Raw genomic sequence first — 13,409 nt, forward strand, 5'->3', positions numbered from 1 at the left:
CAATTGAGACGCAGACCTGGATCAACATTTCCTGAGACTGCTCCTCCCTGGATTCACTGCCTTTACATTCAGTTGCTGCGAGTCAACAATTGAAGCCCACAATGAAATAAGAAATTGAAAAGAGAGTGCCGTACTCCCAGATGTTAAACAGAGGAAGGAGGTTGCACTCTGGAGTGAAGCTCAATCTTCATTCAAAGAGAGAGGAACAGCAGCAGCTTCAGAAGCTCATGGGACAACTTCCGCATTCAGACAATAGGGGATGTTCTCATTGGCAGGAGGACTACTCTCCGTTCGGTCCTCCAAGGCTCTCCATTGGCTTCTAAAGAAGATCGCCCCCGTTGCAGCGGACAGCTAGGAGCATGCGCCGTTCTTGCTGACACGGAGGAGCATGCGCCGTACACTCGGTGGCAATGCTGCGATTACTGACAAATTTAAGTCTCCAAATGCCAATAGGAGAAAAAGAAACGGTAGAACCAATATTTCTTTTCCCCCGTGACTCGACCTAACCAAACATGCTCCTCACTATTTTTGCTAGTCACCTTGCCTGCACCCCTCATTATTTTACAAATCTCAATAAGGTCACCCCTCAACCTCCTCCACTCCAGAGAATAAAGTCTCAGCCTCTCCTTATAACTCAAACCCTTCAGTCCTGGCAACATCCTGGTAACTCTTTACCGAACCCTCTCTAATAGTATTCTTCCCAGAACAGAGCCACCAGAACTGTACTCTGTTGTAAAAGTAGCGTCACCAACATCCTGTACAATTTCAAAATGATGTCCCAACTCCAACATTCAACGGTGTGTACAATGAAGGCAAGTGGGCTAAACAACTCTTAACCACTTAGTCTACCAGTGATGCAACTTTCAAAGAACTATGTACCTGAACCATACTTCCATGTCTCTGTTCTACAACATAACCCAGGGCCCTGCCAGTAACTGCAATTCCTCCCCTTCTTTTTTTAAGCAAAATGCAATTCCTCGCTTTTATCTATACCTCTCTCTCGTACACACGCTCTCTCTCAAACACAGACACACACCACTCAACACTCTCACAGGTTTATACTCCTCATACATTACCATGCATGCACACAGGCAAACATATACTCTTAGGCAAACTCTCACACACAAAGTCACACACACACACACTCTGATGCATGCACAGACACACACAGGTCAATGGGGTAAATTTGCAATTGCAGATACATTCAATTTTGATCAAAAAAAGCACACAATCGGCAGGCAGTCAATCCATGTAATATTTTATACATTCCTACTTTGGAAATTCAAGATTGGGATACAGACAGAGTCAAACCTCACATTCTTCATTTACTGAGCTGAGATGTCACTGATTTTTATAAAACCTTAAGTCATCTCAAGAATGTGACTCAAAAGTACTTCTGAGCTTTACATATTAATTACAAAACCCACAACCCATTCTAGAAGATGAAAGACTAAACCACAATCTTGATTTGTTCAATATATCCTATCAGTAGTATGACACTGATCGGTTGCGATATGTTCCTGCTCCATAGCTACCCGATGAAAGAGCAGCACTCCGAAAGCTACTGCTTCCAAATAAATCTGTTGGATGATAATCTGGTGCTGTGTAATTTTTTCCACTTTATCCACTCCAGTCCAACACCGGCACTTCCACATCGTTCCCAGTGAATACAGCCCACAGCTCCTGGTGCTGCCAGGAAACCTTACAATGCCGATGACACGGTGCACTCTGTACTCCTGAAAAAATTCTAACGATACTGGCTCCTCATTCACTGCTCCATCTGATACACAACATTGGAAACTCTGCATGAGGCTGAAAGAAATGAGCAGCTTTAAAACCAAAACCTCTTGGAGCTCAAAGCCTTCAATGAGAGTCTGAGCCGGGGGTAAGTTCAGGTAACCCTTTATTGTGACCCAACTTTGTTACAGCTTCAGATTCTCTCCAGCAAAAAGGCAGAGAAAGCAAAGCAGATTTTTAAAAAACAAAACACCTCAAGATCAAAGTGCACACAGACCCCTGCCTCCCCTTTCTTTAATATTGGCCAGCACGAAATTGTCTCTTTGTAATTGGATCCTCATTACAACCATAACCCGGAGGAAGTATTGCCTCACTCAGCAATTTCAACCCATACCCTGTGTCCAAGTAAGTTTCTCCTCGCCCATTTGCCAGGGGCTTTTGGGGGGGCGGGGGGCGGGGGGAATAAGCCACACTGCTGTGGGCCTGGAGTCACATACAGGCCAGACCGGGTAAAGGATGCAGCTGGGACGACTGAGTGAATCAGATGGGGGTTTCTCCACCCCCACACCCCTAAAATGGTTTCACCGTTAGATTCTGAACTCCAGATTTCTGACCAAATTCCAATTCCACCATCTGTCGCGGTGGGAATTGAATCCGGAATCCCTGGAACTGGGTTGATAGTCCAGTCAATAATGGCACTCGGCCGTCACTCCTTCAATCCCCCTGCGATGGCATGTGAACTCGCTGGTGGCTCCGGAGGTGGGAAGAGCGGGTGAAGCATTTCCCGCATTCGAGGCAACTGAAGGGCCTCTCCCCCGTGTGGATCCGCCGGTGGGTCAGCAGGTTGGAGGACCGGGCAAAGCTTTTCCCGCACTCGGGGCAGCTGAAGGGCCTTTCCCCCGTGTGCACTCGCCGATGCTTCACCAGGGCAGAGGAATCGCTGAAGGCCTTCCCGCACTCGGGGCAGCTGAAGGGCTTCTGCCCCGTGTGGACCCGCTGGTGCTTCAGCAGGTCGGAGGAATCGCTGAAGCCTTTCCCGCACTCGGGGCAACTGAAGGGCCTCTCCCTGGTGTGGACGCGCTGATGCTTCAGCAGGTCGGAGGAATAGGTGAAGGCCTTCCCACATTCGGGGCAGCTGAAGGGCTTCTCCCCGGTGTGGACCCTCTGGTGCGTACGCAAGTTGCCCACCTGACTGAATCCCTTCCCACACTCGGGGCAGGAGAATGGCCTCTCCCCAGTGTGGATCCGCCGGTGGGTCAGCAGGATGGACGCCTGTGTAAAGGCCTTCCCGCACTCAGGGCAGCTGAAGGGCCTCTCCCCCGTGTGGACCCGCCGGTGCTTCAGCAGGATGGAGGAATTGCTAAAGATCTTCCCACACTCAGTGCAGGGGAATGGCCTCTCCCCTGTGTGGACCTGCTGGTGGGCCTGCAGGGCGGAGGAATTGCTGAAGGCCTTCCTGCACTCAGGGCAGAAGAATGGCCTCTCTCCGGTGTGACGGCGCCGATGAATCTCCAGGGCAGACGGAGCACGGAAGCCTTTCCCACAGTCACCACACTTCCATGGTTTCTCCATGGGGCGGGATTCCTTGGGTTTCTCCATGGCCAAAGCTTCAGCCGCGCACAAACACATCGTGAATTGCTCTTTCCGGGCTGTATAACTGCTACACACACCTCATTCAGTGCGCTGCAACAGTTGGGTCTCTCATCCAATCCCATTGATGCTGAAAACGTACTCAAATGGGAACAAAAAGCTTTCCTCCTTCTCACAGACTCATAGTTGAAAACTGTTACGTTCCCGATGGACTGAGTGACTGTCAGACATTGACATCAAAGTGAAGACTGTAGACGCTGGAAGTCAGATTTGAAAAGTGCAGCGCTGGTAAAGCACAGCAGGTCAGGCAGCATCCGAGGAGCAGGAGAGTCAACGTTTCGGGCATAACCCTTCATCTGTTGATGTTGAAACTTCCGTCTTCAAATCTTCAAATACTCTGTAAAAAGAAAGAGATTACAAAGGTCATCACTGTCAGTCCAGGGTAGAAATTCTGAACAAGCAATTCTACTTTCTACGGAATACTTTTTTTTATTCCACAAAACTGAAAGCACCATCTCACTCCGCTCTAACTAATTCTCCTGAAGGATCTTCCAGGGGCTGAAAAGCAAAAACATCAAGACTGACATCTCCGCATTTTGGATAACTCCACCCGGAAGGTAATATCTTTCACAACACTGGGATACTGCTGAGAGTGAGCAGGTCTGATTTTGGGAAGCAAAAAAAAAAGTGCCAATTCAGGGTGAACCTGCAATGCAGCTTCTTGAGGAAGAACCAGACACAAAATGGTTAACGACCCGGGAAGGGGGGAACAAAATGAGACATCGAGGCATTAACACCGACACCAGAGAAAAACTGAACATACAGACGTGGCAAACATCGTTGGAAAGCCAGGGTCATAGAGACATAAAGTACAGAAACACCCTTTGGTTCAACACGCCTGTACCAAACAGTACAAAGAGATCTGGGTGTTCTTGTACACCAGTCAATGAAGGTAAGCATGCAGGTACAGCAGGTAGTGAAGAAGGCTAATAGCATGCTGGCCTTCATAACAAGAGGGATTGAGTATAGAAGAAAAGAGGTTCTTCTGCAGCTGTACAGGGCCCTGGTGAGACCACACCTGGAGTATTGTGTGCAGTTCTGCTCTCCAAATTTGAGGAAAGACATTCTGGCTATTGAGGAAGTGCAGCATAGGTTCACGAGGTCAATTCCTGGAATGGCGGGACTACCTTACGCTGAAAGACTGGAGCGACTGGGCTTGTATACCCTTGAGTTTAGAAAACTGAGAGGGGATCTGATTGAGACATATAAGATTATTAAAGGATTGGACACTCTAGAGGCAGGAAACATGTTTCCGCTGATGGGTGAGTGCCGAACCAGAGGACACAGCTTAAAAATACAGGGTAGACCATTTAGGACAGAGATGAGGAGAAAATTGTTCACCAGGGAGTGGTGGCTGCATGGAATGCTCTGCCCCAGAGGGCAGTGGAGGTCCAGTCTCTGGATTCTTTTAAAAAAAAGAGTTGGATAGAGCTCTCAAGGATAGTGGAATCAAGGGTTATGGAGATAAGGCAGGACCAGGATACTGATTAAAGATGATCAGCCATGATCGTATTGAATGGTGGTGCAGGCTCAAAGGGCACAATGGCCTACTCCTGCACCTATTGCCTATGTTCCAAATCAATCAAATCCCATTTGCCAGCATTAGCCCATATTCCTTTCAACCCTTCCTATTCATATACCCATTCAGATGCCTTTTTAAATGTTGTAATTGTACTTTCCTCCACCACTTCCTCTGGAAGCTAATTCCTTACACGTACCATCCTCTGGGTTAATAAATTGCCCTTTTGGTCAGTTTTACACATGCCCCTTTCCCCCACCCTGAACCAATTACCCTCCCGTTCTGGACTCCCCCACCCCAGGGAAAAGACCTTGCCTATTTACCCTATCCATGCTCTTCATGATTTTATAAACTTCTACAAGGTCACACTTCAGCCTCCGATGCTCCGGGGAAAACAGCCCCAGCCTGTTCAGCCTCTTTCTATAGCACAAATCCTCCAACCCTGGCAACATCCTCGCAAATCGTTTCTGAACCCTTTCATGTTTACAACATCCTTCCAATAGGAGGGAGACACGATATTGCAGAAGTGGCCGTGGTTCTGTTGGACAATGGCAATTTAATTCCAAAGTGTTAATTCTTTATGAGAAGGGAATAATCAGCAATGTAGCTGTGAGAGGCCCCTTGCAGAAGAGTGAAGAACTGAGTGAGAGAACATTCCATTTAGATGAAGAGGAACAGAGTTGATTCAGAGACTGGGGACTTAAATCTAAAGCAAGAACAGGCAGAAACAAGAACTGGCTACAACAAATGAGGGAACATTATTGAAAGAAATGACAAACATTTAAATAGCACCAGAAGGAACAGTTGTTCTTTCCTGTCTGACAAAATAAAACACAAAAGGTGGCCTAGCCACAGCTAACAAGGGACATTATGGATCGCACTGGATCCAAAGAAGTGGCGTACAAATTGGCTAAAAATAAAGCAGCAGATTTGAAGACTGGGAGCAGCTTAGGTTTCAACAAAAGGATTGATTAGAAGGGGAAATGGGTTTATGTGAAGAGGCAAAAAAAGCATTAGTGAAAACAATTACACTTAGAAACAGGCAAAGGTCTCATGTGGAATAAAGAGATGGCAGACCAATTCACCACATACGTTGCTCTGATCCTCACAAAGGAGGACACAAGTAACATCCCCAAGATGTTGGGGAACACATGGCCCATTGAGAGCAGAACTGAATGAAATGAGCAGTTGTGTATAAATGGTGTTGGGGGAAATTGATGGGATTAAAAGTTTACAAATCCCCAGCACCTGTTGATCCAAACGCCAGACTATGGCCCAAGTCATCCTATTGTCAAATCTTGAGCTGACCTTAGCAGGACTTATACACTTAATGGTAAGGTCCCAGGGAGTGTTGGTGAACAAAGTGATCTTGGAGTGCAGGTGTATAGCTCCTTGAAAGTGGAGTTGCAGATAGGATAGTGAAGGTGTTTGGTATGCTTTCCTTTATTAGTCGGAGCAATAATTAATGGAGTTAGGACGTCATGTTGTGGCTGTACAGGACATTAGTTAGGCCACTTTTGGAATATTGTATGCAATTCTGGTCTCCTTCCTATCGGAAGGATGTTGTGAAACTTGAAAGGGTTCAGAAGAGCTTTACAAAAATGTTGCTAGATTTGGAGGATTTGAGCTATAGGGTGAAGTTGAATAGGCTGGGGCTGTTTTCCCTGAAGCATTGGAGACTGACCTTATAGAGAGGTTTATAAAATCATAATCATGGATAGGATAAGTAGACAAAGTCTTTTCCCTGGGATGGGGGACGTCCAGAACTAAAGGGCATAGACTTAGGGTGAGAGGGAAAAGATATAAAAGAGACCCAAGGGACAACTTTTTCACTCAGAGGATGGTGCATGTGTGGAATGAGCTGCCAGAGGAAGTGGTAGAGGCTAGTAGAATTGCAACATGTAAAAGGCATCTGGATGGGTATATGACTAGGAAGGGTTCAGAGGGATATGGGCTAGCTGCTGCCAAGTGGATTTAGATTAGGTTGGAATATCTGGTTAGCATGGATGAGTTGGACTGAAGGGTCTGTTCCCACGCTATGATGTTTGTCTTGAGTTTCCCATCTGAAACTCGCATCATCCTATAAAAGAAATGTCCAAAAGACATCACTGTGCGCACAAGATGGAAAAAAGACTGAGGGGACAGTTCAACTTTCTACAGAACACTTTTCCTACCTACTTGCTGAATGTATTAAATTCGAATCCTACACATTATCCCTCCCCCTGCATTGAAATTCAAATCCATCCTCATGTCTTTCCTCCACTCCTGGTGTTCGCCCTTTTCTCTTGTCTACAAACTGAAACTAACACCAACACGTCAATGCCCTCCTGCTCACTGCCATCTCGGAAACACCCACATCCTGTTCCAGTGCCACAAATTATCACATTAATTCACCTCAAATTCACAGCCCATCTAAGTGTTGTTTTTTTTCTGGACCTGTCTCCCACTTCCTTTTCCTGTTTTAAGGGCACACAGACCGAGCTCAGGGCCAGGTCTCCCAGAGAGTGAGATGAGGAAATTCTAGTTGACACAAAGGCTGCCCCAAGGTTGGAATTACCTCCCGGAAATGACGACATACGGTGCCTTCACCAAGATGGCCGCCCGCCAGCCCGGCCCAAAGACAACTTCCGCCTGACCCTCACAAAGATGGCCGTCGGTTGCCCGGGCAACCCGAGGGGTCCTTCGCCGGTGAAGTAAACACTGGGCCTGGGCGGCTTTTATTGGAGACCTCAGGCATCCCCCGAGGAGTTTATAAATCCCACCCCCCTCCCCCGGTTCCCAATCCTACCCTGTCTCACCATCTCCTCTCCCCGGGGGCAGGAGCCAGGTCTTGGCGCTCGGGCCTGGCGACCTCCCCCGGGATGTCTCTGAGGCCTGTCCGTGTTCTGAAGAAGGATCCCCGGACCCGGAACGCGCTGCTGGACCCAGCGGTTTCGGTCCTTGTTCCTTCGGCCGCCGTCCGGCTGCGGGAGCTACACTGCACATGCGCCAGCTCGTATAGGGGCGGGGTCATAAAGAGTGACGTCTTCGCCAGTTCAGGGGGCGTGGTTGGAGGAGTCCTCCAAGAATTCGGACACAATAGGGGGCGGGGCGATAGTTGTGCCCGCCCCCTGCCCCTAAAAGTTGGGTTTCTTTTGGGTTCGAAGGTAGTTTTTTTTATTCAATTTTCAGCCTGTTCAGAAGTGAGCAGAATGGATTCTTTCTTGATTATAGTGTTTTATTAAAATGCCTCTTGATTAAATTTTAAAAGTATAAGTGATAAGTGCTAACTTAGCCTGGAGTGCGTCTTTTTAAGAGCAAAAAGAAATTGTTGTTATCTGGGTCTGCAGATTTTGGATGAGCTAAAATGGCCTTTAGTATAGCGATATATTCTTCCTGTCGGAAATGAGAGATTAGGGAGAGTTTCCACGTTACTGAGGATTGTCTGCAGCAAGTGTCCTTGGTCACGATTCCTATCAGATCGACTGGATCTGTTGGAGCAACAGTTCGAGGCAATGAGGAATTTACAAGAGCTAGGGGGTGTAATAGATAGTTATAGGAAGGGAGAAAAGCTGCAGATACAGTTAGATAGATGGAGTAACACCAGGAAAGGTAGGAGAGGTAAACAGTTAGTGCAGGAATCTTCTGTGGCTATCCCCGTTTCAAACAAGTATACTGGTTTGGAAAATGTATGGGGTGATGAACTCCCAGGGGAACGTGGCATGAACAGCCAAGTTTCTGGTATTGAGACAGGCTCTAATGTAATGAGGGGCATGCTGGGGTCCAAGTGTTCGATTGTGACAGGGGACCCTCTAGTCAGATGCACAGACAGACATTTCTGCAGCCAGCAGCGAATAATCAGAATGGTGTGTTGCCTCCCTTGTGTCAGGATCAAGGACGTCTCAGAGAGGGTGCAGAATGTTCCGAAAGGGGAGAGGGACAAGCAGGTCATCATTGTACACACTGGAACCAATGATATCAGAAGGGAAAAAGATGAGATTCTGAAGGGTCAAAGAAAATTAGGCAGGAATTGAAATAAGAAGGTCCACGAGGGTTGTAATATCTGGGTTACTCTCGGTGCTATGAGCTAGTGAGGGTAGGAATAGGAGGATAGAGAAGATGAATGTATGACTGAGGATCTTGTGCAGGGGAGAAGGGCTCACATTTTTGGATTGTTGGAATCTCTTCTGGGGTAGAAGTGACGTGTACAAGAAGGACGGATTGCACCTGAATTGGAAGGGGACTAATATACTGACAGGGAGATTTGTGAGAGCTGCTCATGAGGTTTTAAACTAGTTAGGTGGGAATAGTGAGGAAAGAGATCAATCTGAGACTGGGACAATTGGGAAAGGGAGTGAGTCAAGCAGTCAGGGTAGGTAGGGACAAAGCAGAGAACAAGTTAGGATTGGTAAATTGAACTGAATTTTCTTCAATGCAAGAGGCCTAACATGAAATGCAGATGAAGTCAGGGCATGGGATATGACAGCAATCACAGAAACGTGGCTCAGTGATGGACAGGACTGGGAGTTTAATGTTCCACAATACAAATGCTATAGGAAGGGTAGAAAAGGGGGCAAGCAAGGTGGGGAGTGGTGTTTTTGATAAGGGTTGGTATTACAGCTGTATTTAAGCAGAATATTCTTGGGAATACATCCAGGAAAGTTATTTGGGTGGAACTGAAATGAGAGGGATAATCACCTTATTGGGATGGTATTATATACCCCACTAAGAGTCAGCGGGAAATTGAGAAACAGATTTGTAAGGAGATTTCAGTTATCAGTAAGAATAATACAGTGGTTATGGTGGGGGACTTTACATCTTTGCCCCCTCACATTAAACTAAGGTCCTCCAGTTCTTGACTCCCCCGCCCCAGGAAAAGACTTTGTCTAATTTACCCTGTCCATGATTTTATAAACTTCTACACAGTTACCCCTTAGCCTCTGATGCTCCATAGAAAATAGCTCCATCCTCTTCAGTCTCTCCTTATAGCTCAAACCCTCCCACCCTGGCAATATCCTTGTTCATATTTTCTGAACCCTTTCAAGTTTCACAACATCCTTCCAAAAGGAAGGAGACCAGAATTGCACGCAATATTCCACAAGTGACTTAACTGAGGTGTGATACATCTGAAACATGACCTCCCAACTCCTATACTCAACACTCTGACCAATAAAGGAAAGCATACTTTCTTCACTATCCTATCTACCTGCAACTCCACTTTTAAGGAGCTATGAACCTGCACTCCAAGGTCTCTTTGTTCAGTAACACTCCCCTGGACCTTACCATTAAATGTATAAGTCCTGCTCTGATTTGCTTTTCCAAAAATGCAGCCCCTCACATTTATCTAAATTGAACTCCATCTGCCACTCCTCAGCCATTGGCCCATCTGATCAAGATCCCGTTGTAAATTTGAGGTAACCTTGCTCGCTGTCCACTATACCTCCAATTTTGGTGTCATCTGCAAACTCACTAACTATACCTCCTACGTTCATATCAAAATAATTTACGTAAATTATGAAAAGTAGTGAATCCAGCACCGATCCTTGTGGCACTCCACTGGTCACAGTCCTCAAGTCTGAAAATCTACCCTCCACCACCACCCTCTGCCTTCTACCTTCGAGCAAGTTCTCCTTGTGTTCCACGAGATCTAACCTCAAACACCTTACTGAAGTCCACATAGATCACGTCCACCACTCTATCCTCATCAATCCTCTTTGTTACTTCTTCAAAAAACTCAACCAAGTTCATGAGACATGATTTCCCATGTACAAAGCCATGTTGACGATCCCTAATCAGTCCTTGCTTTTCCAAATGTGTAAATACTGTCCCTCAGGATTCCTTCCAACAACTTGCCCACCACCAACATCAGGTTTATTGGTCGATAGTTCCCTGGCTTGTCCTTACTGCCCTTCTTAAACAGTGGCACCATGTTCTGGCACCTCACCTGTGACTATCAATGATACAAAATCTCAGCAACTTCCCTCGCTTCCCACAGAGTTCTAGGATACACATGATCAGGTCCTGGGGATTTATGCATTTCAAGACATCCAGCACCACATCCTCTGTAATATGAACATTTTTCAACATGTCACCATCTATTTGACTACATTCTACACCTTCCATGTCCTTCTCCACAGTAAACACTGATGCAAAATACTCGTTTAGTATCTCCCCCATCTCCTGCAGATCCACAGAAAGGCCACCTTGCTGATCTTGGAGGGGTCTATTCTCTGAAGAAGCTTCCTGAAGAAGGGCTCATGCCCGAAACGTCGTTTCTCCTGCTCCTTGGATGCTGCCTGACCTGCTGCGCTTTTCCAGCAACACATTTTCAGCTCTGATCTCCAGCATCTGTAGTCCTCACTTTCTCCTCCCTAGTTACCCTTTTGCCCTTAATGTATTTGTAAAAACCCTTTGGATTCTCCTTCACCGTATTTGCCAAAGCTATGTCTTTTTACCCTCCAGGAGTACAGGAGTTGGGAGGTCATATTTCTGCTCCTATGTCTGATGGTCTCTTCCTGTCCAGGACACAGAGTGAGAATTGGGAGCAGGAGTAGGCTATTTGGTCTTTCAAGCCTGCACCAGCATTGAACAGATCATAAATGGATATGGATCTCCCTACATAGCGGTGCAGAGGCTGGGACTACTTTCACTTGAGCACAGATGACCTTTCAGAGGTTTATAAAATCATGAGGGGTATAGATGAGGTGAACATTTAAAAGACATTTGGATAAGTACATGAATAGGAAAGGTTTGGAGGAATACGGGCCAAACACACGCAGGTGGGACTAGTTTAGTTTGCGAATATAGTCAGCATGGACTAGTTGGGCTGAAGGGTCTTTTTCTGTGCTCAGCAAAAGTGAGAACTGCAGATGCTGGAGATCAGAGCCATGATCAGAGTGGTGCTGGAAAAGCACAGCAGATCAGGCAGCATCCAAGGAGCAAAAAAATCAACATTTCGGGCAGGAGGATGCTGCTTGACCTACTGTGCTTTTCCAGCACCACTCTAATCATGGCTCTGATCTCCAGCATCTGCAGTTCTCACTTTTGAATGGCGACCAATAATATATCCTGGTCTATTCAGACTCTCCCTGTAGCTCAAACCCTCCTACTCTGGCAACAGCTTAGCAAATCTTTACCAATCCCTTTCAAAGTTGCACAACACATTTCCTGTAGCAGGGAGACCAGAACTGAATACAGTATTCCAAACTTGGTCCAAATAATGACCCGTACAACTGCAACATGACCTCCCAACTCATCTACTCAATGCTTTGAACAATAAAAGAAAGCATCCCAAATGCCTTCTTCATTATCCTGTCTACCTGTGACTCCACTCTAAAGGAACTATGAACCTGCACTCCAAGGTCTCTTTGTTCTGCAACACTCCCCTTAACGGTGTCAGTCCTGCCTGGATTGCTTGACCAAAATGCAAACCTGACATTTCTCCAAATTCAACTCCATCTGTCACTCCTTGGCTCATCAGCCCATCCAGTCAATTCTAATTTATAGTGAACTCGCTTTCCTCTCTTATTCCCCAGAAGCTGAAAATCTCCATCCCACACCCTCTCCCTCCATTCTCAGTTTGCTGACCCTAATCCCTGCTGTAACTCATTCTGAAGGGTCTGCTTCATGCTGATTAACAGGCCCACACTCGGGACGGGGGCGGGGGGGGGGGGGGGGGGGGGGGGGAGGGGGAGGGTCTAATTGAAACACAGAATCTTGAACCCCCTGGAAAGAGTGGAAGTTGGGAAGATGTTTCCATTGGTTGGAGGGATTAGAATCAGTGGGCACAGCCTTAGAGTAAAGGGAAGACCTTTCAGAATGGAGGTAAGGAGAAACTTCTTCAGCCAGAGAGTGGTGAATATATGGAATTCACTGCCACAGAAGGCCGTGAGGCCAGGTCACGGAGAATATTTAAGACTGAGATAGAGACATTCTTGAGTATCAAGGCAATGGAGGGTTACGGAGACAAAGTGTGAGAATGTGAGTGAGAAACTTATCAGTCATGATTGAATGATGGAGCAGACCTGATGGGGCTGAATGGCCTAAATTTCTGCTCCAATGTCTTATGTTCTCTTGTTGTCCTGGACAGTGACAGAGAATTGGAAGCAGAAGTAGGCCATCTGGTCTTACAAATCTGCACCAACATTCAACGGATTGGTGGTGATTCTGCCGACATCTAGATGAATAGGTTGGGGCTTGTTCAATGGACCACAGGAGGTTGAAAGGTGACCATACAGAGGTTTATAAAATCATGAGGGGGACAGATGAAGTGTCCGCCAGGTATTGTTTCCCTAGGGTGGGTGGTTCAAGATTAGGCAGCAAATTTGAAGGCGAGAGGAGAAAGATTTCAAAAAGGCAGGAGGGGCACCTTTTTTTCAACACAGAGAATAGTTTGTGTGTGGAATAAATGTCCAAAGGAAGTGGTGGATGCAGGTACAGTAACAATATTTAAAAGACATTTGGATAAGTCCATGAATAGGAAAGGTTCAGAGGGATATGGGCCAATCTAGGTGGGACTAGTTTA

The 13,409-nt window shown here is 46.5% G+C and overlaps 2 protein-coding genes across 3 annotated transcripts in view; both read right to left on the reverse strand.

Annotated features, from left to right (window-relative positions):
* LOC132808475 (gastrula zinc finger protein XlCGF7.1-like) overlaps positions 1-13,409 on the reverse strand; it is a 506,159-nt gene that overhangs the window by 47,396 nt on the left and 445,354 nt on the right. The gene's annotated exons all lie outside the window — the stretch shown is intronic.
* Positions 1,887-7,896, reverse strand: LOC132808479 (gastrula zinc finger protein XlCGF17.1-like). 2 transcript variants are annotated; one of them, XM_060822146.1, is made up of 2 exons: positions 7,705-7,896; positions 1,887-3,724 (listed from the first exon to the last, which is right to left on the reverse strand). In XM_060822146.1, the coding sequence occupies exon 2, from the start codon at positions 3,364-3,366 to the stop codon at positions 2,452-2,454; it is 915 nt and encodes a 304-aa protein (XP_060678129.1). In that variant the 5' UTR covers positions 3,367-3,724; positions 7,705-7,896; the 3' UTR covers positions 1,887-2,451. The 2 variants fall into 2 exon arrangements, with proteins under 2 accessions (XP_060678129.1, XP_060678130.1); XM_060822147.1 differs by having other exon boundaries at positions 7,695-7,896.

Source organism: Hemiscyllium ocellatum (assembly GCF_020745735.1).
Source record: "Hemiscyllium ocellatum isolate sHemOce1 chromosome 27 unlocalized genomic scaffold, sHemOce1.pat.X.cur. SUPER_27_unloc_6, whole genome shotgun sequence".
In the NCBI taxonomy this organism is placed as follows: Eukaryota; Metazoa; Chordata; class Chondrichthyes; order Orectolobiformes; family Hemiscylliidae; genus Hemiscyllium; species Hemiscyllium ocellatum.